The sequence below is a fragment of the Pseudophryne corroboree genome, chromosome 4, assembly GCF_028390025.1.
Source record: "Pseudophryne corroboree isolate aPseCor3 chromosome 4, aPseCor3.hap2, whole genome shotgun sequence".
In the NCBI taxonomy this organism is placed as follows: Eukaryota; Metazoa; Chordata; class Amphibia; order Anura; family Myobatrachidae; genus Pseudophryne; species Pseudophryne corroboree.
Window position 1 is genome coordinate 301661706 of NC_086447.1, and position 24905 is coordinate 301686610.

A 24905-nucleotide genomic window follows, 5' to 3' on the forward strand; every position below is an offset into this window, starting at 1 on the left:
TAGGATCAGTATACCCATCACTCTAGAATGTGCAACGTCTGGTTCTGGTCATGCTGATGAGGTCAGGGTGCTGAAGGCAGCATAAAGCACTACAGTGCCGCTACCGTAATGTCCTCTACTTTTGACTTACTTTAAAAAAAGGAACTTTGTTTACTAAATTTAAACATTTTAACCTTTTCTTTATTAGGGCGATCTGGAAAAAATGATGATGGACTGGGCAGAAACCAAAAGCATTGGTGATATAATTATTTCTTATGTAAGTGCTTTGCTTTTACATAATTATAGTAGATTGCTTTTTGCATGCTTTGCGCAAAACCTTTTTAAAACACTATACATCCATGTTTACTAAGAATATATCATTTTTAAATGTAGCAGTAATTGCTATGACCTAGCATTTTAAAGTGTTTTCTTATTGCTAAACTGAAAAAAGATATTGGGTAAATAATCCATGCACACTGCTACAGAGTAACCACAGGTGACATCAAGTTACCTTTCCGTTCAGTCTTTAATTGCCCATATTACAAGCATCATGGGCTCTGCTTCCTACACAAGTGGCTAAGTCCAATGTTTTTGCAATTTGTTACACCGAGAGGACAATGTGTTTTCTTTTTTTCATTGTATATAAGACTAAATGTATACGTGGAATGTGCAGTTAAATGTGCTGTAATTTTTTACTTTTTTGTAATTGCATGACTGTTACACGTTAATGATGGGCCGATGTATAATTTCTTGGAAATGCCCCCAAATTATATAGAATGGCTAAACACAAACTCAACAATACCGGAGTTACACTTGCTAAGACCATTGTAGGTTTTGCTATTTGAGGTATACTTTATTATATAAAATCCATAATAGTCTCCAGTAAGAAAATTGGCCCTTCTGCACGCTATTAAAATTAACAAATGCAACCATTTTATTTTGTTGTATTTGCTAACGTAATTTTTTTTATTCCTGTATCACTCTAATTTGTGTGGGTTAGTTGAAAGCAACATAATGTAGTAAGTTTAATACTGGCATATTTCTCATTGATACCACTGCCACCATTGAATGAAGACTAACAGCATTCCAATATTATTATTCATACCAATATTGCATATACAGTAATCATAAAGTAACATGACATTACAAATCTCTAGTTAAAGATACCATAAATTATAGAACAGTGAAGATTAGTGATGTAAGAAAGTTAGCATTAGTTCAGTACTAACATAACTGCTCACTTATGTATCCCATATTCCACAGAGAAGCTTCACAATGATGGCGTTGCTGATATTTTCAAAGTATTAACTGTGGTACTCCATGAAAATTTACATTTAAAAGTGAAATTAAATGTTATTAAATGAAATGAGGTACTATCTTAAGGGCCTTACACACTCAGCGACCTGCTGCCTGACGGATGACCTGGCGGCGGGCGGGAGTTAACGGGAGGAGTGAAGTTTCTCCACTCGGCCCGTCACCCAGCTCCATGCTAATATGGACGAGATTGTCCATATTGGCTTGCATGTATAAGCGATGGGGCACCAACGATGAACGAGCGCGGGGCCGCGCATCGTTCATCGTTGGCGCCTACACACTGAATGATATGAACGAGTTCTCGTTAATTAATGAACGAGAACGTTCAAATCGTTCAATTAAAACTTTAAATGTGTAGGGCCCATAACAATTATACAGCAGCAAAATACATTTCTCTGACGTCCTAGTGGATGCTGGGAACTCCGTAAGGACCATGGGGAATAGACGGGCTCTGCAGGAGACTGGGCACTCTAAGAAAGAATTAGATCTACTGGTGTGCACTGGCTCCTCCCTCTATGCCCCTCCTCCAGACCCCAGTTAGAATCTGTGCCCGGCTCGAGCTGGTTGCACACTAGGGGCTCTCCTGAGCTCTTAGTAAAGAAAGTATTTTTCTCTATCGTCCTAGTGGATGCTGGGGTTCCTGAAAGGACCATGGGGAATAGCGGCTCCGCAGGAGACAGGGCACAAAAAGTAAAGCTTTTCCAGATCAGGTGGTGTGCACTGGCTCCTCCCCCTATGACCCTCCTCCAGATTCCAGTTAGATTTTTGTGCCCGGCCGAGAAGGGTGCAATCTAGGTGGCTCTCCTAAAGAGCTGCTTAGAAAAAGTTTAGCTTAGGTTTTTTATTTTACAGTGAGTCCTGCTGGCAACAGGATCACTGCAACGAGGGACTGAGGGGAGAAGAAGTGAACTCACCTGCGTGCAGGATGGATTGGCTTCTTGGCTACTGGACATCAGCTCCAGAGGGACGATCACAGGTACAGCCTGGATGGTCACCGGAGCCGCGCCGCCGGCCCCCTTGCAGATGCTGAAGTCAGAAGAGGTCCAAAATCGGCGGCTGAAGACTCCTGCAGTCTTCTAAAGGTAGCGCACAGCACTGCAGCTGTGCGCCATTTTCCTCTCAGCACACTTCACACGCAGTCACTGAGGGTGCAGGGCGCTGGGGGGGGGCGCCCTGGGAGGCAAATGTAACCTATATAAAGGCTAAAAATACCTCACATATAGCCCCCAGAGGCTATATGGAGATATTTAACCCCTGCCTGGATTCACTAAATAGCGGGAGACGAGCCCGCCAAAAAAGGGGCGGGGCCTATCTCCTCAGCACACGGCGCCATTTCCTCTCACAGCTCCGCTGGTCAGGACGGCTCCCAGGTCTCTCCCCTGCACTGCACTACAGAAACAGGGTAAAACAGAGAGGGGGGGCAAATTTATGGCGATATTTTTATATATATAAAGCAGCTATAAGGGAGCACTTATTATAAGGCTATCCCTGTTATATATAGCGCTTTTGGTGTGTGCTGGCAAACTCTCCCTCTGTCTCCCCAAAGGGCTAGTGGGTCCTGTCTTCGTTAGGAGCATTCCCTGTGTGTCTGCTGTGTGTCGGTACGTGTGTGTCGACATGTATGAGGACGATATTGGTGTGGAGGCGGAGCAATTGCCAAATATGAGGATGTCACCCCCTAGGGAGTCGACACCAGAATGGATGCCTTTATTTATGGAACTACGGGATAGTGTCAACACGCTAAAGCAGTCGTTTGACGACATGAGACGGCCGGACAATCAATTAGTGCCTGTCCAGGCGACTCAAACACCGTCAGGGGCTGTAAAACGCCCTTTGCCTCAGTCGGTCGACACAGACCCAGACACAGGCACTGACTCCAGTGGTGACGGTGACGAATCAACCGTATTTTCCAGTAGGGCCACACGTTATATGATTTTGGCAATGAAGGAGGCGTTACATTTAGCTGATACTACAGGTACCACTAAACAGGGTATTATGTGGGGTGTGAAAAAACTACCTATAGTTTTTCCTGAATCAGAAGAATTAAATGACGTGTGTAATGAAGCGTGGGTTGCTCCTGATAAAAAGCTGAAAATTTCAAAGAAATTATTGGCATTATACCCTTTCCCGCCAGAGGTTAGGGAGCGCTGGGAAACATCTCCTAGGGTGGACAAGGCGCTAACACGCTTATCTAAACAAGTGGCGTTACCCTCTCCTGAGACGGCCGCACTTAAAGATCCATCAGATAGGAGGATGGAAAATATCCAAAAAAGTATATACACACATGCAGGTGTTATACTACGACCAGCTATAGCGACTGCCTGGATGTGCAGTGCTGGGGTAGTTTGGTCAGAGTCCCTGATTGAAAATATTGATACCCTGGACAGGGACAATATTTTACTGTCGTTAGAACAAATAAAGGATGCATTTCTTTATATGCGTGATGCACAGAGGGATATCTGCACACTGGCATCACGGGTAAGTGCTATGTCCATTTCGGCCAGAAGAGCTTTATGGACGCGACAGTGGACAGACGATGCGGATTCAAAACGGCATATGGAAGTTTTGCCGTATAAAGGGGAGGAGTTATTTGGAGTCGGTCTATCAGATTTGGTGGCCACGGCTACAGCCGGGAAATCCACCTTTCTACCTCAAGTCACTCCCCAACAGAAAAAGGCACCGACTTTTCAACCGCAGCCCTTTCGTTCCTTTAAAAATAAGAGAGCAAAGGGCTATTCATATCTGCCACGAGGCAGAGGTCGAGGGAAGAGACAGCAACAGGCAGCTCCTTCCCAGGAACAGAAGCCCTCCCCGGCTTCTACAAAAGCCTCAGCATGACGCTGGGGCTTCTCAAGCGGACTCGGGGACGGTGGGCGGTCGTCTCAAAAATTACAGCGCGCAGTGGGCTCACTCGCAAGTAGATCCCTGGATCCTGCAGATAATATCTCAGGGGTACAGGTTGGAATTAGAGACAGATCCACCTCGCCGTTTCCTGAAGTCTGCTTTACCAACGTCCCCCTCCGAAAGGGAGACGGTTTTGGAAGCCATTCACAAGCTGTACTCTCAGCAGGTGATAGTCAAGGTACCTCTTCTACAACAAGGGAAGGGGTATTATTCCACTCTTTTTGTGGTACCGAAGCCGGATGGCTCGGTAAGGCCTATTCTAAATCTGAAGTCCTTGAACCTGTACATAAAGAAGTTCAAGTTCAAAATGGAGTCACTCAGAGCAGTGATAGCGAACCTGGAAGAGGGGGATTTTATGGTATCCTTGGACATCAAGGATGCGTATCTCCACGTTCCAATTTACCCCTCACACCAGGGGTACCTCAGGTTCGTTGTACAAAACTGTCACTATCAGTTTCAGACGCTGCCGTTCGGATTGTCCACGGCACCTCGGGTCTTTACAAAGGTAATGGCCGAGATGATGATTCTTCTTCGAAGAAAAGGCATATTAATTATCCCATACTTGGACGATCTCCTAATAAGAGCAAGGTCCAGAGAACAGCTAGAGATGGGATTAGCACTGTCTCAAGAAGTGCTAAAACAGCACGGGTGGATTCTGAATATTCCAAAATCCCAGTTAATGCCGACAACTCGTCTGCCATTTCTAGGGATGATTCTGGACACGGTTCAGAAAAAGGTTTTTCTCCCGGAGGAAAAAGCCAAGGAGTTATCCGAGCTTGTCAGGAACCTCCTAAAACCAGGAAAGGTGTCTGTACATCAATGCACAAGAGTCCTGGGAAAAATGGTGGCTTCTTACGAAGCAATTCCATTCGGCAGATTCCACGCAAGAATTTTCCAAAGGGATCTGTTGGACAAATGGTCAGGGTCGCATCTTCAGATGCACCTGCGGATAACCCTGTCTCCAAGGACAAGGGTGTCTCTTCTGTGGTGGTTGCAGAGTGCTCATCTATTGGAGGGCCGCAGATTCGGCATACAGGATTGGATCCTGGTGACCACGGACGCCAGCCTGAGAGGCTGGGGAGCAGTCACACAAGGAAGAAACTTCCAGGGAGTATGGACGAGCCTGGAAACGTCTCTTCACATAAACATTCTGGAACTAAGAGCAATCTACAATGCTCTAAGCCAGGCAGAACCTCTGCTTCAGGGAAAACCGGTGTTGATCCAGTCGGACAACATCACGGCAGTCGCCCATGTGAACAGACAGGGCGGCACAAGAAGCAGGAGTGCAATGGCAGAAGCTGCAAGGATTCTTCGCTGGGCAGAGAATCATGTGATAGCACTGTCAGCAGTGTTCATCCCGGGAGTGGACAACTGGGAAGCAGACTTCCTCAGCAGACACGATCTTCACCCGGGAGAGTGGGGACTTCATCCAGAAGTCTTCCACATGCTGGTAACCCGTTGGGAAAGACCAATGGTGGACATGATGGCGTCTCGCCTCAACAAAAAACTGGACAGGTATTGCGCCAGGTCAAGAGATCCGCAGGCAATAGCTGTGGACGCGCTGGTAACGCCTTGGGTGTACCAGTCGGTGTATGTGTTTCCTCCTCTGCCTCTCATACCAAAAGTATTGAGAATTATACGGCAAAGAGGCGTAAGAACGATACTAGTGGTTCCGGATTGGCCAAGAAGGACTTGGTATCCGGAACTTCAAGAGATGATCACGGAAGATCCGTGGCCTCTACCTCTAAGGAGGGACTTGCTTCAGCAGGGTCCCTGTCTGTTTCAAGACTTACCGCGGCTGCGTTTGACGGCATGGCGGTTGAACGCCGGATCCTAAAGGAAAAAGGCATGCCGGAAGAAGTCATTCCTACTTTGATTAAAGCAAGGAAGGAAGTAACCGTGCAACATTATCACCGAATTTGGCGAAAATATGTTGCGTGGTGCGAAGATCGGAGTGCTCCGACGGAGGAATTTCAACTGGGTCGATTCCTACATTTCCCGCAATCAGGATTGTCTATGGGTCTCAAATTGGGATCTATTAAGGTTCAAATTTCGGCCCTGTCGATTTTCTTTCAAAAAGAATTGGCTTCAGTCCCTGAAGTCCAGACCTTTGTTAAGGGAGTGCTGCATATACAGCCTCCTGTGGTGCCTCCAGTGGCACCGTGGGATCTCAATGTGGTTTTGGACTTTCTAAAATCTCATTGGTTTGAACCACTAAAAAAGGTGGATTTGAAATATCTCACATGGAAAGTGACCATGCTTCTAGCCCTGGCTTCGGCCAGGAGAGTGTCAGAACTGGCAGCTTTATCTTACAAAAGCCCATATCTGATTTTCCATTCGGACAGGGCAGAACTGCGGACTCGTCCGCATTTTCTCCCTAAGGTGGTGTCAGCATTTCATCTGAACCAGCCTATTGTAGTGCCTGCGGCTACAAGTGACTTGGAGGACTCCAAGTTACTGGACGTTGTCAGAGCATTAAAAATATATATTGCAAGGACAGCTGGAGTCAGAAAATCTGACTCGTTGTTTATATTGTATGCACCCAACAAGATGGGTGCTCCTGCGTCTAAGCAGACGATTGCTCGTTGGATCTGTAGCACAATCCAACTTGCACATTCTGTGGCAGGCCTGCCACAGCCTAAATCTGTAAAGGCCCACTCCACAAGGAAGGTGGGCTCATCTTGGGCGGCTGCCCGAGGGGTCTCGGCATTACAACTTTGCCGAGCAGCTACGTGGTCAGGGGAGAACACGTTTGTAAAATTTTACAAATTTGATACTCTGGCTAAGGAGGACCTGGAGTTCTCTCATTCGGTGCTGCAGAGTCATCCGCACTCTCCCGCCCGTTTGGGAGCTTTGGTATAATCCCCATGGTCCTTTCAGGAACCCCAGCATCCACTAGGACGATAGAGAAAATAAGATTTTACTTACCGATAAATCTATTTCTCGGAGTCCGTAGTGGATGCTGGGCGCCCATCCCAAGTGCGGATTATCTGCAATAATTGTACATAGTTATTGTTAACAAATTCGGGTTATTGTTGAAGGAAGCCATCTTTCAGAGGCTCCGCTGTTATCATACTGTTAACTGGGTTTAGATCACAAGTTGTACGGTGTGATTGGTGTGGCTGGTATGAGTCTTACCCGGGATTCAAAATCCTCCCTTATTGTGTACGCTCGTCCGGGCACAGTACCTAACTGGAGTCTGGAGGAGGGTCATAGGGGGAGGAGCCAGTGCACACCACCTGATCTGGAAAAGCTTTACTTTTTGTGCCCTGTCTCCTGCGGAGCCGCTATTCCCCATGGTCCTTTCAGGAACCCCAGCATCCACTACGGACTCCGAGAAATAGATTTATCGGTAAGTAAAATCTTATTTTCTCTAACGTCCTCAGTGGATGCTGGGGACTCCGTAAGGACCATGGGGATTAGCGGCTCCGCAGGAGACTGGGCACATCTAAAGAAAGCTTTAGGACTATCTGGTGTGCACTGGCTCCTCCCCCTATGACCCTCCTCCAAGCCTCAGTTAGATCTCTGTGCCCGAACGAGAAGGGTGCACACTAGGGGCTCTCCTGAGCTTCTTAGTGAAAGTTTTAGTTTAGGTTTTTTATTTTCAGTGAGACCTGCTGGCAACAGGCTCACTGCATCGAGGGTCTAAGGGGAGAAGAAGCGAACTCACCTGCGTGCAGAGTGGATTGGGCTTCTTAGGCTACTGGACATTAGCTCCAGAGGGACGATCACAGGCCCAGCCATGGATGGGTCCCAGAGCCGCGCCGCCGGCCCCCTTACAGAGCCAGAAGACAGAAGAGGTCCGGAAAATCGGCGGCAGAAGACATCCTGTCTTCACCAAGGTAGCGCACAGCACTGCAGCTGTGCGTCATTGCTCCTCAGCACACCACACTTCGGTCACTGAGGGTGCAGGGCGCTAGGGGGGGGGCGCCCTGAGCAGCAATAAAAACACCTTGGCTGGCGAAAATACATCACATATAGCCCCCAGGGCTATATGGATGAATTTTAACCCCTGCCAGAATACATAAAAAAGCAGGAGAAAAGTCCGCGAAAAAGGGCGGGGCCTATCTCCTCAGCACACTGGTGCCATTTTCCCTCACAGCTCAGTTGGAGGGAAGCTCCCCTGGCTCTCCCCTGCAGTCACTACACTACAGAAAGGGTTAAAAAAAAGAGAGGGGGGCACTAATTAGGCGCAGTATTAACAATACAGCAGCTATAAGGGGAAAAACACTTATATAAGGTTATCCCTATATAGCGCTTTGGTGTGTGCTGGCAAACTCTCCCTCTGTCTCCCCAAAGGGCTAGTGGGGTCCTGTCCTCTATCAGAGCATTCCCTGTGTGTGTGCTGTATGTCGGTACGTTTGTGTCAACATGTATGAGGAGAAAAATGATGTGGAGACGGAGCAGATTGCCTGTAATAGTGATGTCACCCCCTAGGGGGTCGACACCTGAGTGGATGAACTGTTGGAAGGAATTACGTGACAGTGTCAGCTCTGTATAAAAGACAGTGGTTGACATGAGACAGCCGGCTACTCAGCTTGTGCCTGTCCAGACGTCTCATAGGCCGTCAGGGGCTCTAAAGCGCCCGTTACCTCAGATGGCAGATATAGACGCCGACACGGATACGGACTCCAGTGTCGACGGTGAAGAGACAAATGTGACTTCCAGTAGGGCCACACGTTACGTGATTGAGGCAATTAAAAATGTTTTACACATTTCTGATAATACGAGTACCACCAAAAAATAAGAATTTACTTACCGATAATTCTATTTCTCGGAGTCCGTAGTGGATGCTGGGGTTCCTGAAAGGACCATGGGGAATAGCGGCTCCGCAGGAGACAGGGCACAAAAAGTAAAGCTTTACGATCAGGTGGTGTGTACTGGCTCCTCCCCCTATGACCCTCCTCCAAGCCTCAGTTAGGTACTGTGCCCGGACGAGCGTACACAATAAGGAAGGATTTATGAATCCCGGGTAAGACTCATACCAGCCACACCAATCACACCGTACAACCTGTGATCTAAACCCAGTTAACAGTATGATAACAGCGGAGCCTCTGAAAAGATGGCTCACAACAATAATAACCCGATTTTTGTAACTATGTACAAGTAATGCAGATAATCCGCACTTGGGATGGGCGCCCAGCATCCACTACGGACTCCGAGAAATAGAATTATCGGTAAGTAAATTCTTATTTTCTCTATCGTCCTAGTGGATGCTGGGGTTCCTGAAAGGACCATGGGGATTATACCAAAGCTCCCAAACGGGCGGGAGAGTGCGGATGACTCTGCAGCACCGAATGAGAGAACTCCAGGTCCTCCTTAGCCAGGGTATCAAATTTGTAGAATTTTACAAACGTGTTCTCCCCCGACCACGTAGCCGCTCGGCAGAGTTGTAATGCCGAGACCCCTCGGGCAGCCGCCCAAGAAGAACCCACCTTCCTTGTGGAGTGGGCTTTTACCGATTTTGGCTGTGGCAGGCCTGCCACAGAATGTGCAAGCTGAATCGTACTACAAATCCAGCGAGCAATAGTCTGCTTAGACGCAGGAGCGCCCAACTTGTTGGGAGCATATAGTATAAACAGCGAGTCAGATTTCCTGACTCCAGCTGTCCTTGAAATGTATATTTTTAAAGCTCTGACAACGTCCAACAACTTGGAGTCCTCCAAGTCGCTTGTAGCCGCAGGCACTACAATAGGTTGGTTCAGATGAAATGCTGACACCACCTTAGGGAGAAAATGCGGACGAGTCCGCAGTTCTGCCCTGTCCGAATGGAAAATCAGATATGGGCTTTTGTAAGATAAAGCTGCCAGTTCTGACACTCTCCTGGCCGAAGCCAGGGCTAGTAGCATGGTCACTTTCCATGTGAGATATTTCAAATCCACAGTTTTTAGTGGTTCAAACCAATGAGATTTGAGAAAGTCCAAAACAACATTGAGATCCCACGGTGCCACTGGAGGCACCACAGGGGGCTGTATATGCAGCACTCCCTTAACAAAAGTCTGGACTTCAGGAACTGAAGCCAATTCTTTTTGGAAGAAAATCGACAGGGCCGAAATTTGAACCTTAATAGATCCCAATTTGAGACCCATAGACAATCCTGATTGCAGGAAATGTAGGAATCGACCCAGTTGAAATTCCTCCGTCGGAGCACTCCGATCCTCGCACCACGCAACATATTTTCGCCAAATGCGGTGATAATGTTGCGCGGTTACTTCCTTCCTTGCTTTAATCAAAGTAGGAATGACTTCTTCCGGCATGCCTTTTTCCTTTAGGATCCGGCGTTCAACCGCCATGCCGTCAAACGCAGCCGCGGTAAGTCTTGAAACAGACAGGGACCCTGCTGAAGCAAGTCCCTTCTCAGAGGTAGAGGCCACGGATCTTCCGTGATCATCTCTTGAAGTTCCGGGTACCAAGTCCTTCTTGGCCAATCCGGAACCACTAGTATCGTTCTTACGCCTCTTTGCCGTATAATTCTCAATACTTTTGGTATGAGAGGCAGAGGAGGAAACACATACACCGACTGGTACACCCAAGGCGTTACCAGCGCGTCCACAGCTATTGCCTGCGGATCTCTTGACCTGGCGCAATACCTGTCCAGTTTTTTGTTGAGGCGAGACGCCATCATGTCCACCATTGGTCTTTCCCAACGGGTTACCAGCATGTGGAAAACTTCTGGATGAAGTCCCCACTCTCCCGGGTGAAGGTCGTGTCTGCTGAGGAAGTCTGCTTCCCAGTTGTCCACTCCCGGGATGAACACTGCTGACAGTGCTATCACATGATTCTCTGCCCAGCGAAGAATCCTTGCAGCTTCTGCCATTGCACTCCTGCTTCTTGTGCCGCCCTGTCTGTTCACATGGGCGACTGCCGTGATGTTGTCCGACTGGATCAACACCGGTTTTCCTTGAAGCAGAGGTTCTGCCTGGCTTAGAGCATTGTAGATTGCTCTTAGTTCCAGAATGTTTATGTGAAGAGACGTTTCCAGGCTCGACCACACGCCCTGGAAGTTTCTTCCTTGTGTGACTGCTCCCCAGCCTCTCAGGCTGGCGTCCGTGGTCACCAGGATCCAATCCTGTATGCCGAATCTGCGGCCCTCCAATAGATGAGCACTCTGCAACCACCACAGAAGAGATACCCTTGTCCTTGGAGACAGGGTTATCCGCTGGTGCATCTGAAGATGCGACCCTGACCATTTGTCCAACAGATCCCTCTGGAAAATTCTTGCGTGGAATCTGCCGAATGGAATTGCTTCGTAAGAAGCCACCATTTTTCCCAGGACTCTTGTGCATTGATGTACAGACACCTTTCCTGGTTTTAGGAGGTTCCTGACAAGCTCGGATAACTCCTTGGCTTTTTCCTCCGGGAGAAAAACCTTTTTCTGAACCGTGTCCAGAATCATCCCTAGGAACAGCAGACGTGTTGTCGGAATTAACTGGGATTTTGGAATATTCAGAATCCACCCGTGCTGTTTTAGCACTTCTTGAGACAGTGCTAATCCCATCTCTAGCTGTTCTCTGGACCTTGCCCTTATTAGGAGATCGTCCAAGTATGGGATAATTAATACGCCTTTTCTTCGAAGAAGAATCATCATCTCGGCCATTACCTTGGTAAAGACGCGAGGTGCCGTGGACAATCCGAACGGCAGCGTCTGAAACTGATAGTGACAGTTCTGTACGACGAACCTGAGGTACCCCTGGTGTGAGGGGTAAATTGGAACGTGGAGATACGCATCCTTGATGTCCAAGGATACCATAAAGTCCCCTTCTTCCAGGTTCGCTATCACTGCTCTGAGTGACTCCATCTTGAACTTGAACTTCTTTATGTACAGGTTCAAGGATTTCAGATTTAGAATAGGTCTTACCGAGCCATCCGGCTTCGGTACCACAAATAGAGTGGAATAATACCCCTTTCCTTGTTGTAAAAGGGGTACCTTGACTATCACCTGCTGAGAGTACAGCTTGTGAATGGCTTCCAAGACCGTCACCCTGTCGGAGGGGGACGTTGGTAAAGCAGACTTCAGGAAACGGCGAGGTGGATCCGTCTCTAGTTCCAACCTGTACCCCTGAGATATTATCTGCAGGATCCAGGGATCTACCTGCGAGTGAGCCCACTGCGCGCTGAAATTCTTGAGACGACCCCCCACCGCCCCCGAGTCCGCTTGAGAAGCCCCAGCGTCGTGCTGAGGCTTTTGTAGAAGCGGGGGAGGGCTTCTGTTCCTGGGAAGGAGCTGCCTGTTGCTGTCTCTTCCCCCTTCCTCTGCCTCGTGGCAGATATGAATATCCCTTTGCTCTCTTGTTTTTAAAGGAACGAAAGGGCTGCGGTTGAAAAGTCGGTGTCTTTTTCTGTTGGGGAGTGACTTGAGGTAAAAAGGTGGATTTCCCGGCTGTAGCCGTGGCCACCAAATCCGATAGACCGACACCAAATAACTCCTCCCCTTTATACGGCAAAACTTCCATATGCCGTTTTGAGTCCGCATCGCCTGACCACTGTCGCGTCCATAAACTTCTTCTGGCCGAAATGGACATAGCACTTACCCGTGATGCCAGTGTGCAGATATCCCTCTGTGCATCACGCATATAAAGAAATGCATCCTTTATTTGCTCTAAAGACAGTAAAACATTGTCCCTATCCAGGGTATCAATATTTTCAATCAGGGACTCTGACCAAGCTACCCCAGCACTGCACATCCAGGCTGTCGCTATAGCTGGTCGTAGTATAACACCTGTATGTGTGTATATACTTTTTTGGATATTTTCCATCCTCCTATCTGCTGGATCTTTAAGTGCGGCCGTCTCAGGAGAGGGTAACGCCACTTGTTTTGATAAGCGTGTGAGCGCCTTGTCCACCCTAGGAGGTGTTTCCCAGCGCGCCCTAACCTCTGGCGGGAAAGGGTATAAAGCCAATAACTTCTTTGAAATTAGCATTTTTTTATCGGGGGCAACCCACGCTTCATCACACACCTCATTTAATTCATCTGATTCAGGAAAAACTATAGGTAGTTTTTTCACACCCCACATGATACCCTGTTTTGTGGTACCTGTAGTATCAGCAATATGTAACGCCTCCTTCATTGCCAAAATCATATAACGTGTGGCCCTACTAGAAAATACGGTTGATTCGTCACCGTCGCCACTGGAATCAGTGCCTGTGTCTGGGTCTGTGTCGACCGACTGAGGCAAAGGGCGTTTTACAGCCCCTGACGGTGTTTGAGGCGCCTGGACAGGCACTAATTGATTGTCCGGCCGTCTCATGTCGTCAAACGACTGCTTTAGCGTGTTGACACTATCCCGTAATTCCATAAATAAAGGCATCCATTCTGGTGTCGACCCCCTAGGAGGTGACATCCCCATATTTGGCAATTGCTCCGCCTCCACACCAATATCGTCCTCATACATGTCGACACACACGTACCGACACACAGCAGACACACAGGGAATGCTCTTAACGAAGACAGGACCCCACTAGCCCTTTGGGGAGACAGAGGGAGAGTTTGCCAGCACACACCAAAAGCGCTATATATGACAGGGATAGCCTTATAATAAGTGCTCCCTGTATAGCTGCTTTAATAATATAGTTTTGCCACAATTTTGCCCCCCCTCTCTTGTTTTACCCTGTTTCTGTAGTGCAGTGCAGGGGAGAGCCTGGGAGCCTTCCTGACCAGCGGAGCTGTGTGAGGAAAATGGCGCTGTGTGCTGAGGAGATAGGCCCCGCCCCTTTTTCGGCGGGCTCGTCTCCCGCTCTTTAGTGGATTCTGGCAGGGGTTAAATATTTCCATATAGCCCCCGGAGGCTATATGTGAGGTATTTTTAGCCAAAAAAGGTTTTCATTTGCCTCCCAGGGCGCCCCCCTCCCAGCGCCCTGCACCCTCAGTGACTGCCGTGTGAAGTGTGCTGAGAGGAAAATGGCGCACAGCTGCAGTGCTGTGCGCTACCTTAAGAAGACTGAGGAGTCTTCTGCCGCCGATCCTGGACCTCTTCTCGTTTCAGCATCTGCAAGGGGGCCGGCGGCGAGGCTCCGGTGACCATCCAGGCTGTACCTGTGATCGTCCCTCTGGAGCTAATGTCCAGTAGCCAAGAAGCCAATCCATCCTGCACGCAGGTGAGTTCACTTCTTCTCCCCTAAGTCCCTCGTTGCAGTGATCCTGTTGCCAGCAGGACTCACTGTAAAATAAAAAACCTAAGCTAAACTTTTCTAAGCAGCTCTTTAGGAGAGCCACCTAGATTGCACCCTTCTCGGCCGGGCACAAAAATCTAACTGGGGCTTGGAGGAGGGTCATAGGGGGAGGAGCCAGTACACACCACCTGATCGTAAAGCTTTACTTTTTGTGCCCTGTCTCCTGCGGAGCCGCTATTCCCCATGGTCCTTTCAGGAACCCCAGCATCCACTAGGACGATAGAGAAAGGGGTATTATGTTCGGTGAGGAAAAACTACCTGTACTTTTTCCTGAATCTGAGAAATTAAATGAGGTGTGTGATGATGCGTGGTTTTCCCCCGATAACAACTGATAATTTCTAAAATGTTATTGGCATTATATCCTTTCCCGCCAGAGGTTAGGGTGCGTTGGGAAACACCCCCTAGGGTGGATAAAGCGCTCACACGCTTGTAAGGGCTCTACCCTCTCCTGAGATGGCCGCCCTTAAGGATCCTGCTGATAGAAAGCAGGAGGGTATCCTAAAATGTATTTACACACATACTGGTGTTATACTGCGACCAGCAATCGCCTCAGCCTGGATGTGCAGTGCTGGGTTGGCGTGGTCGGATTCCCTGACTGAAAATATTGATACCCTAGATAGGGACAGTATATTATTGCCTATAGAGCATTTAAAAGATGCATTTCTATATATGCGTGATGCACAGCGGAATATTTGCCGACTGGCATCAAGTCTAAGTGCGTTGTCCATTTCTACCTGTAGAGGGTTATGGACACGTCAGTGGTCAGGTGATGCGTATTCCAAACGGCATTTGGAAGTATTGCCTTAATAAGGGGAGGAGTTATTTGGGGTCGGTCTTTCAGACCTGGTGGCCACGGCAACAGCTGGGAAATCCACGTTTGTACCCCAGGTCGCCTCTCAACATGAGAAGACGCCGTATTATCAGGCGCAGTCTTTTCGTGGACAAGCGGGCAAAATGTTCCTCATTTCTGCCCCGTGACAGAGGGAGAGAAAAAAGGCTGCAGAAATCAGCCAGTTCCCAGGAACAGAAACCCTCTCCCGCCTCTGCCAAGCCCTCAGTATGACGCTGGGGCTTTACAAGCAGAATCAGGCACGGTGGGGGGCCCGTCTCAATGAATTTCAGCGCGCAGTGGGCTCACTCGCAAGTAGACCCCTGGATCCTTCAGGTGATATCTCAGGGGTACAAATTAGAATTCGAGACGTCTCCCCCTCGCCGTTTTCCTAAAGTCGGCTTTACCGATGTCTCCTTCTGACAGGGAGACAGTTTTGGAAGCCATTCACAAGCTGTATTCCCAGCAGGTGATAATCAAGGTACCCCTCCTGCAACAGGGAACGGGGTATTATTCCACACTGTTGTGGTACCGAAGCCGGACGGCTCGGTGAGACCGATTCTAAATCTAAAATCTTTGAACACTTACATACAGAGGTTCAAATTCAAGATTGAGTCACTCAGAGCAGTGATTGCGAACCTGGAAGAAGGGGACTACATGATGTCTCGGGACATCAAGGATGCTTACCTTCATGTCAAAATGTACCCTTCTCACCAAGGGTACCTCAGGTTTATGGTACAGAACTGTCACTATCAGTTCAGACGCTGCCGTATGGATGGTCCACGGCACCCCGGGTCTTTACCAAGGTAATGGCCGAAATGATGATATTCCTTCGAAGGAAGGGAATTTTAGTTATCCCTTACTTGGACGATTCCCTGATATAAGGGTAAGATCCAGGGAACAGTTGGAGGTCGGTGTAGCACTATCTCAGGTAGTGTTGCGGCAGCACGATTGGATTCTCAATATTCCAAAATCGCAGCTGGTTCCGACGACTTGTCTTCTGTTCCTAGGGATGATCCTGGACACAGTCCAGAAAAAGGTGTTTCTCCCGGAGGGGAAAGACGGGGAGTTATCCGAGCTAGTCAGGAACCTCCTAAAACCGAGCCAAGTCTCAGTGCATCAATGCACAAGGGTTCTGGGTAAAATGGTGGCTTCCTACGAAGCAATCCCATTCGGCAGATTCCACGCAAGAACTTTCCAGTGGGACCTGCTGGACAAATGGTCCGGGTCGCATCTTCAGATGCATCAGCGGATAACCCTGTCACCAAGGACAAGGGTGTCCCTCCTGTGGTGGTTGCAGAGTGCTCATCTTCTAGAGGGCCGCAGATTCGGCATTCAGGATTGGGTCCTGGTGACCACGGATGCCAGCCTGCGAGGCTGGGGAGCAGTTACACAGGGAAGGAATATCCAGGGCTTATGGTCAAGCCTGGAGACATCACTTCACATAAATATCCTGAAGCTAAGGGCCATTTACAATGCTCTAAGCTTAGCAAGACCTCTGCTTCAAGGTCAGCCGGTGTTGATCCAGTCGGACAACATCACGGCAGTCACCCACGTAAACAGACAGGGTGGCACAAGAAGCAGGAGTTCAATGGCAGAAGCTGCAAGGATTCTTCGCTGGGCGGAAAATCATGTGATAGCACTGTCAGCAGTATTCATTCCGGGAGTGGACAACTGGGAAGCAGACTTCCTCAGCACGACCTCCACCCGGGAGAGTGGGGACTTCACCCAGAAGTCTTCCACATGATTATAAACCGTTGGGAAAAACTCGACAGCTATTGCGCCAGGTCAAGGGACCCTCAGGCAATAGCTGTAGACGCTCTGGTAACACCGTGGGTGTACCAGTCAGTGTATGTGTTCCCTCCTCTGCCTCTCATACCCAAGGTACTGAGATTGATAAGATGGAGAGGAGTAAGCACTATATTCGTGGCTCCGGATTGGCCAAGAAGGACTTGGTAACCGGAACTTCAAGAGATGCTCACGGAGGATCCTTGGCCTCTACCTCTAAGAAGGGACCTGCTCCAACAAGGACCCTGTCTGTTCCAAGACTTACCGCGGCTGCGTTTGACGGCATGGCGGTTGAACGCCGGATCCTGAAGGAAAAAAGGCATTCCGGATGAAGTCATCCCTATCCTGATCAAAGCCAGGAAGGATGTAACCGCAAAACATTATCACCGCATTTGGCGAAAATATGTTGCGTGGTGCGAGGCCAGTAAGGCCCGACGGAGGAAATTCAACTGGGTCGATTCCTACATTTCCTGCAAACAGGAGTGTCTATGGGCCTGAAATTGGTTTCCATTAAGGTTCAAATTTCGGCCCTGTCAATTTTCTTCCAAAAAGAACTAGCTTCAGTCCCTGAAGTTCAGACGTTTGTAAAAGGGGTACTGCATATACAGCCTCCTTTTGTGCCTCCAGTGGCACTTTGGGATCTCAATGTAGTTTTTTGGGTTCCAAAAGTCACATTGGTTTGAACCACTTAAATCTGTGGAGTTAAAATATCTCACATGGAAAGTGGTCATGCTGTTGGGCCAGGCGCGTGTCAGAATTGGCGGCTTAATCCTGTAAAAGCCCTTATCTGATTTTCCATTCGGACAGGGCGGAATTGAGGACTCGTCCTCAGTTTCTCCCTAAGGTGGTTTCAGCGTTTCACCTGAACCAACCTATTGTGGTGCCTGCGGCTACTAGGGACTTGGAGGACTCCAAGTTGCTAAACGTTGTCAGGGCCCTGAAAATATATGTTTCCAGGACGGCTGGAGTCAGAAAATCTGACTCGCTGTTTATCCTGTATGCACCCAACAAGCTTGGTGCTCCTGCTTCTAAGCAGACTATTGCTCGTTGGATTTGTAGTACAATTCAGCTTGCACATTCTGTGGCATGCCTGCCACAGCCAAAAATCTGTAAATGCCCACTCCACAAGGAATGTGGGCTCATCTTGGGCGGCTGCCCGAGGGGTCTCGGCTTTACAACTTTGCCGAGCAGCTACTTGGTCAGGAGCAAATACGTTTGTAAAATTCTACAAAATTGATACCCTGGCTGAGGAGGACCTGGAGTTCTCTCAATTGGTGCTGCAGAGTCATCCGCACTCTCCCGCCCGTTTGGGAGCTTTGGTATAATCCCCATGGTCCTTACGGAGTCCCCAGCATCCACTTACGACGTTAGAGAAAATAAGAATTTACTTACCGATAATTCTATTTCTCGTAGTCCGTAGTGGATGCTGGGCGCCCATCCCAAGTGCGGATTGTCTGCAATACTGGTACATAGTTATTGTTACCAAAAAATCGGGTTATTGCTGTAGTGAGCCATCTTTTCTAGAGGCTCCTCTGTTATCATGCTGTTAACTGGGTTCAGATCACAAGTTGTACAGTGTGATTGGTGTGGCTGGTATGAGTCTTACCCGGGATTCAAAATCCTTCCTTATTGTGTACGCTCGTCCGGGCACAGTATCCTAACTGAGGCTTGGAGGAGGGTCATAGGGGGAGGAGCCAGTGCACACCAGATAGTCCTAAAGCTTTCTTTAGATGTGCCCAGTCTCCTGCGGAGCCGCTATTCCCCATGGTCCTTACGGAGTCCCCAGCATCCACTACGGACTACGAGAAATAGAATTATCGGTAAGTAAATTCTTATTATTAGGTTTTTTATTTTCAGTGAGATCTGCTGGCAACAGACTCACTGCTACGAAGACGGAAGATTCCGAGGAGAAAATCGGCGGCTGAAGACTCCGGTCTTCATTAAGGTAGCGCACAGCACTGCAGCTGTGCACCATTGCTCCCCATGCACACCACATACTCCGGTCCCTGATGGGTGCAGGGCGCTGGGGGGGGGGGGGGCGCCCTGGGCTGCAATTAGATTACCTTAAAAATGGCAAAAGACACATAATATAGTCTAATAAACTATATATGTGTAAAAATCCCCTGCCATAATATTAATAAAAAGAGCGGGAGAAGCCGAAAAAGGGGCGGGGCTATCTCCCTCAGCACACTGGCGCCATTTCCTCTTCACAGCTCCGCTGGAAGGACGCTCCCCAGGCTCTCCCCTGCAGTTTCCAGGCTCAATAGGGTAAAAAAGAGATGGGGGGCACTAAATTTAGGCGCAATACTGTGTATTATAGCTGCTATAGGGAAAATCACTTTGTGTAGTGTAAATCCCTGTGTTATATAGCGCTGTGGTGTGTGCTGGCATACTCTCTCTCTGTCTCCCCAAAGGACTTGGTGGGGTCCTGTCCTCAGTCAGAGCATTCCCTGTGTGTGTGCGGTGTGTCGGTACGGCTGTGTCGACATGTTTGATGAGGAGGCTTATGTGGAGGCGGAGCAGGTGCCGATAAATGAGATGTCACCCCCTGCGGGGTCGACACCAGAGTGGATGGATATGTGGAAGGTATTAACCGACAGTGTCAACTCCTTACATAAAAGGTTTGATGACATAACAGCTGTGGGACAGCCGGCTCAGCCAGTGCCTGCCCAGGCGTCTCAAAGGCCATCAGGGGCTCAAAAACGCCCGCTACCTCAGATGGCAGACACAGATGTCGACACGGAGTCTGACTCCAGTGTCGACGACGACGAGACTAATGTACATTCCACTAAGGCTATCCGTTGCATGATTACGGCAATGAAAAATGTGTTGCACATATCTGACATTAACCAAGGTACCACTAAAAAGGGTATTATGTTTGGGGAGAAAAAGCAACCAGTGGTTTTTCCCCCTTCAGATGAGTTAAATGAAGTGTGTGAAGAAGCGTGGGCTTCCCCCGATTAAAAATTAGTGATTTCTAAAAAGCTACTAATGGCGTACCCTTTCCCGCCAGAGGACAGGGTACGTTGGGAGACATCCCCAAGGGTGGATAAAGCGCTCACACGCTTATCAAAAAAGGTGGCACTACCGTCTCAGGATACGGCCGCCTTAAAGGAGCCTGCGGATAGAAAGCAGGAGGCTATCCTGAAGTCTGTATATACACACTCAGGTACTATACTGAGACCTGCTATTGCTTCAGCATGGATGTGCAGTGCTGCAGCAGCGTGGTCTGATTCCCTGTCTGCTAATATTGATTCCCTTGACAGGGACACTATATTGCTGACCATAGAGCATATTAAAGACGTAGTCTTATACATGAGATGCACAGAGGGATATTTGCCGGCTGGCATCTAGAATAAATGCGATGTCCATTTCTGCCAGGAGAGTATTATGGGCTCGGCAGTGGACAGGTGATGCGGATTCTAAAAGGCACATGGATGTTTTGCCTTACAAGGGTGAGGAATTGTTTGGGGATGGTCTCTCGGACCTCGTTTCCACAGCGACAGCTGGGAAGTCGACATTTCTCTAACGTCCTAGTGGATGCTGGGAACTCCGTAAGGACCATGGGGGAATAGCGGGCTCCGAAGGAGGCTGGGCACTCTAGAAAGATTTATGACTACCTGGTGTGCACTGGCTCCTCCCACTATGACCCTCCTCCAAGCCTCAGTTAGATTTCGTGCCCGGCCGAGGTTGGATGCACACTAGGGGCTCTCCTGAGCCCTTAGAAAGAAAGTATAGTTTTAGGTTTTTTATTTTCAGTGAGACCTGCTGGCAACAGGCTCACTGCAGCGAGGGACTAAGGGGAGAAGAAGCGAACTCGCCTGCTTGCAGCCGGATTGGGCTTCTTAGGCTACTGGACACCATTAGCTCCAGAGGGATCGACCGCAGGCCCAGTCCTTGGTGTTCGGTCCCGGAGCCGCGCCGCCGTCCCCCTTACAGAGCCAGAAACAAGAAGAGGTCCGGAAAAACGGCGGCAGAAGACATCAGTCTTCACCAAGGTAGCGCACAGCACTGCAGCTGTGTGCCATTGCTCCTCATGCACACTTCACACTCCGGTCACTGAGGGTGCAGGGCGCTTGGGGGGGGGCGCCCTGAGCAGCAATAAAAACACCTTGGCTGGCAAAAATACCACAATATATAGCCCCAGAGGCTATATATGTGGTAAATACCCCTGCCAGAATCCAGAAAAAAGCGGAAGAATAGGCCGCGGAAAAGGGGCGGAGCTATCAACCTCAGACACACTGGCGCCATTTCTCCTTCACAGATCCACTGGAAGGAAGCTCCCTGGCTCTCCCCTGCAGTCTACACTTCAGAACAGGGTAAAAACAGAGAGGGGGGGCACTAAATTTGGGCGCAATATATATATATATATATATATATATATATATATATATATATGTATATATATGTATATATATATATATATATATATATATATATATATGTATATATATATATATATATATATATATATATATATATATATATATAGCAGACGACCCGGCGCTCCCCAGCGTCACGTTAGTGCTCCCGTGCCCTCACCTCCTGGGTCCTGGATCCCATGGATAGCAATGCAAATAAGTGCGGCACTGGGAGACTTGTAACTGAAGGTGAAGAAATCGTGTCCTTTATTGTGTGACACAATAAAGGACACGATTTCTTCACCTTCAGTTACAAGTCTCCCAGTGCCGCACTTATTTGCATTGCTATATATATATATATATATATATATAATATAAAAAGCAGCTATAGGGGACATAACTCAGTTAGTCCCTGCATTATATAGCGCTCTGGTGTGTGCTGGCATACTCTCACTCTGTCCCCCCAAAGGGCTTTTGTGGGTCCTGTCCTCATTCGGAGCATTCCTTGTGTGTGTGCGGTGTGTCGGTACGGCTGTGTCGACATGTTTGATGAGGATAATGATGTGGAGGCAGAGCAGATGCCTTTAGAAGGGATGTCACCCCCTGCGGGTCAGACACCTGAGTGGATGGGCTTATGGAAAGTAATGAGTGCACGTATAGACTCCTTATATAAGAAAATCGACGACATGCCAAATGTGGGACAGCCGACTTCTCAGCTCGTGCCTGCCCAGGCGTCGCATGGGTCGTCAGGGGCTCTAAAACGCCCGCTACCTCAAGCAGACCCAGATGTCGACACTGATACTGACACCAGTGTCGACGACGATGAGTCAAACCTGATGCCCACTAAGGCCATTCACTGCATGTTTGAGGCAATGAAAGAGGTGTTAAACATTTCTGATATAACTACAGGTACCACTAAAAAGGGTATTATGTTTGGAGAGAAAAAACTACCCGTAGTTTTCCCCCCATCAGATGAATTAAATGAAGTGTGTGAAGAAGCGTGGGCTTTCCCTGATAAAAAATTGGTAATTCCTAAGAAGGTACTAATGGCGTTCCCTTTCCCGCCAGAGGATAGGTCACGTTGGGAAACACCCCCTAGAGTGGATAAAGCGCTCACACGTTTGTCTAAAAAGGTGGCACTACCGTCTCCGGATACGGCCGCCCTCAAGGAACCTGCTGATAGAAAGCAGGAGGCGATCCTGAAGTCTGTATATACACACACAGGCATTATACTTAGGCCAGCTATTGCGTCAGCTTGGATGTGCAGTGCTGCCGCTGCATGGTCAGATAAACTGTCAGAAAATATTGACACATTAGACAGAGACACGATCCTGTTAACCATAGACCATATAAAAGACTCAGTCTTATATATGAGAGATGCACAGAGGGAAATCTGCCGACTGGCATCTAAAGTAAGTGCATTGTCCATTTCTGCTAGGAGAGGCTTATGGACTCGCCAGTGGACAGGAGATGCAGATTCAAAAAAGCACATGGAAGTGTTACCATATAAGGGTGAGGAATTATTTGGGGATGGTCTCTCGGACCTAGTTTCCACAGCAACGTCTGGGACGTCAGCATTTTTACCCCATGTCCCCTCACAGCCTAAGAAGGCGCCGTTTTATCAGGTTCAGTCCTTTCGGACCCAGAAAAAAAGGCGTGGAAAAGGCGGGTCTTTTCTGTCCAGAGGCAGAGGTAGGGGAAAAAGGCTGCAACAAACAGCAGGTTCCCAGGAGCAAAAGTCCTCCCCCGCTTCTTCTTCCAAGTCCGCCGCATGACGGTGGGGCTCCACAGGCGGAGCCAGGTACGGTGGGAGGTCGCCTCAAAAAAATTTCAGCGATCAGTGGGTTCGCTCACAGGTGGATCCCTGGATCCTGCAAATAGTATCTCAGGGGTACAAGCTGGAATTCGAGGCGTCCCCACCCCACCGGTTCCTAAAATCTGCCTTGCCGATTGCTCCCTCAGACAGGGAGGCGGTGCTAGCGGCAATTCACAAGCTGTATTCCCAGCAGGTGATAATCAAGGTACCCCTACTTCAACAAGGCCGGGGTTATTATTCCACACTATTTGTGGTACCGAAACCGGACGGTTCGGTGAGACCCATTCTAAATTTGAAATCCTTGAACACATACATAAAGAAATTCAAGTTCAAGATGGAATCGCTCAGGGCGGTTATTGCAAGCCTGGACGAGGGGGATTACATGGTATCCCTGGACATCAAGGATGCTTACTTGCATGTCCCCATTTACCATCCTCACCAGGAGTACCTCAGATTTGTGGTACAGGATTGCCATTACCAATTCCAGACGCTGCCGTTTGGACTGTCCACGGCACCGAGGGTATTTACCAAGGTTATGGCGGAAATGATGATACTCCTTCGAAGAAAGGGAGTTTTAATTATCCCGTACTTGGACGATCTCCTAATAAAAGCGAGGTCCAAGGAACAGTTGTTGGTGGGAGTAGCACTATCTCAGGAAGTGCTGCACCAGCACGGCTGGATTCTGAATATCCCAAAGTCACAGCTGGTTCCGACGACACGGCTACTGTTCCTGGGTATGATTCTGGATACAGTCCAGAGAAAAGTGTTTCTCCCGGAGGAAAAAGCCAGGGAGTTGTCATCTCTAGTCAGAGACCTCCTGAAACCAAAACAGGTATCAGTGCATCGCTGCACGCGGGTCCTGGGAAAGATGGTGGCTTCTTACGAAGCAATTCCCTTCGGCAGGTTCCATGCCAGAATCTTTCAGTGGGACCTGTTGGACCAGTGGTCCGGATCGCATCTTCAGATGCATCGCTTAATAACCCTGTCTCCAAGAACCAGGGTGTCTCTACTGTGGTGGCTGCAGAGTGCCCATCTTCTAGAGGGCCGCAGGTTCGGCATACAGGACTGGGTCCTGGTGACCACGGATGCCAGCCTTCGAGGCTGGGGGGCAGTCACACAGGGAAGAAACTTCCAAGGACTATGGTCGATTCAGGAGTCTTCCCTTCACATAAATATTCTGGAACTAAGGGCCATCTACAATGCCCTAAGTCAAGCAAAATCCCTGCTCCTACACCAGCCGGTGCTGATCCAGTCAGACAACATCACGGCAGTCGCCCATGTAAATCGACAGGGCGGCACAAGAAGCAGGATGGCGATGGCAGAAGCCACAAGAATTCTCCGATGGGCGGAGAATCATGTACTAGCACTGTCAGCAGTGTTCATTCCGGGAGTGGACAACTGGGAAGCAGACTTCCTCAGCAGACACGACCTCCACCCGGGAGAGTGGGGACTTCATCCAGAAGTCTTCCAGATGCTGGTAAACCGTTGGGAAAAACCACAGGTGGACATGATGGCGTCCCGCCTCAACAAAAAGTTAAAAAGATATTGCGCCAGGTCAAGGGACCCTCAGGCGATAGCTGTGGACGCTCTAGTGACACCGTGGGTGTACCAGTCGGTTTATGTGTTCCCTCCTCTGCCTCTCATACCAAAGGTATTGAGAATAATAAGAAAGCGAGGAGTAAACACAATTCTCGTGGTTCCGGATTGGCCAAGGCGAGCGTGGTACACGGAACTTCAAGAGATG

General features: G+C 48.8%; 1 protein-coding gene across 5 annotated transcripts in view; it reads left to right on the forward strand.

The window, feature by feature from the left end:
* Positions 1–24905, forward strand: part of ECT2 (epithelial cell transforming 2) — a 719104-nt gene that overhangs the window by 378756 nt on the left and 315443 nt on the right. For all 5 annotated transcript variants that reach the window (XM_063916272.1, XM_063916273.1, XM_063916269.1 and 2 more), the window contains one exon: positions 188–256. In XM_063916272.1, coding sequence (XP_063772342.1) covers positions 188–256 — 69 coding nt within the window. The remainder of the gene's footprint in view (positions 1–187; positions 257–24905) is intronic.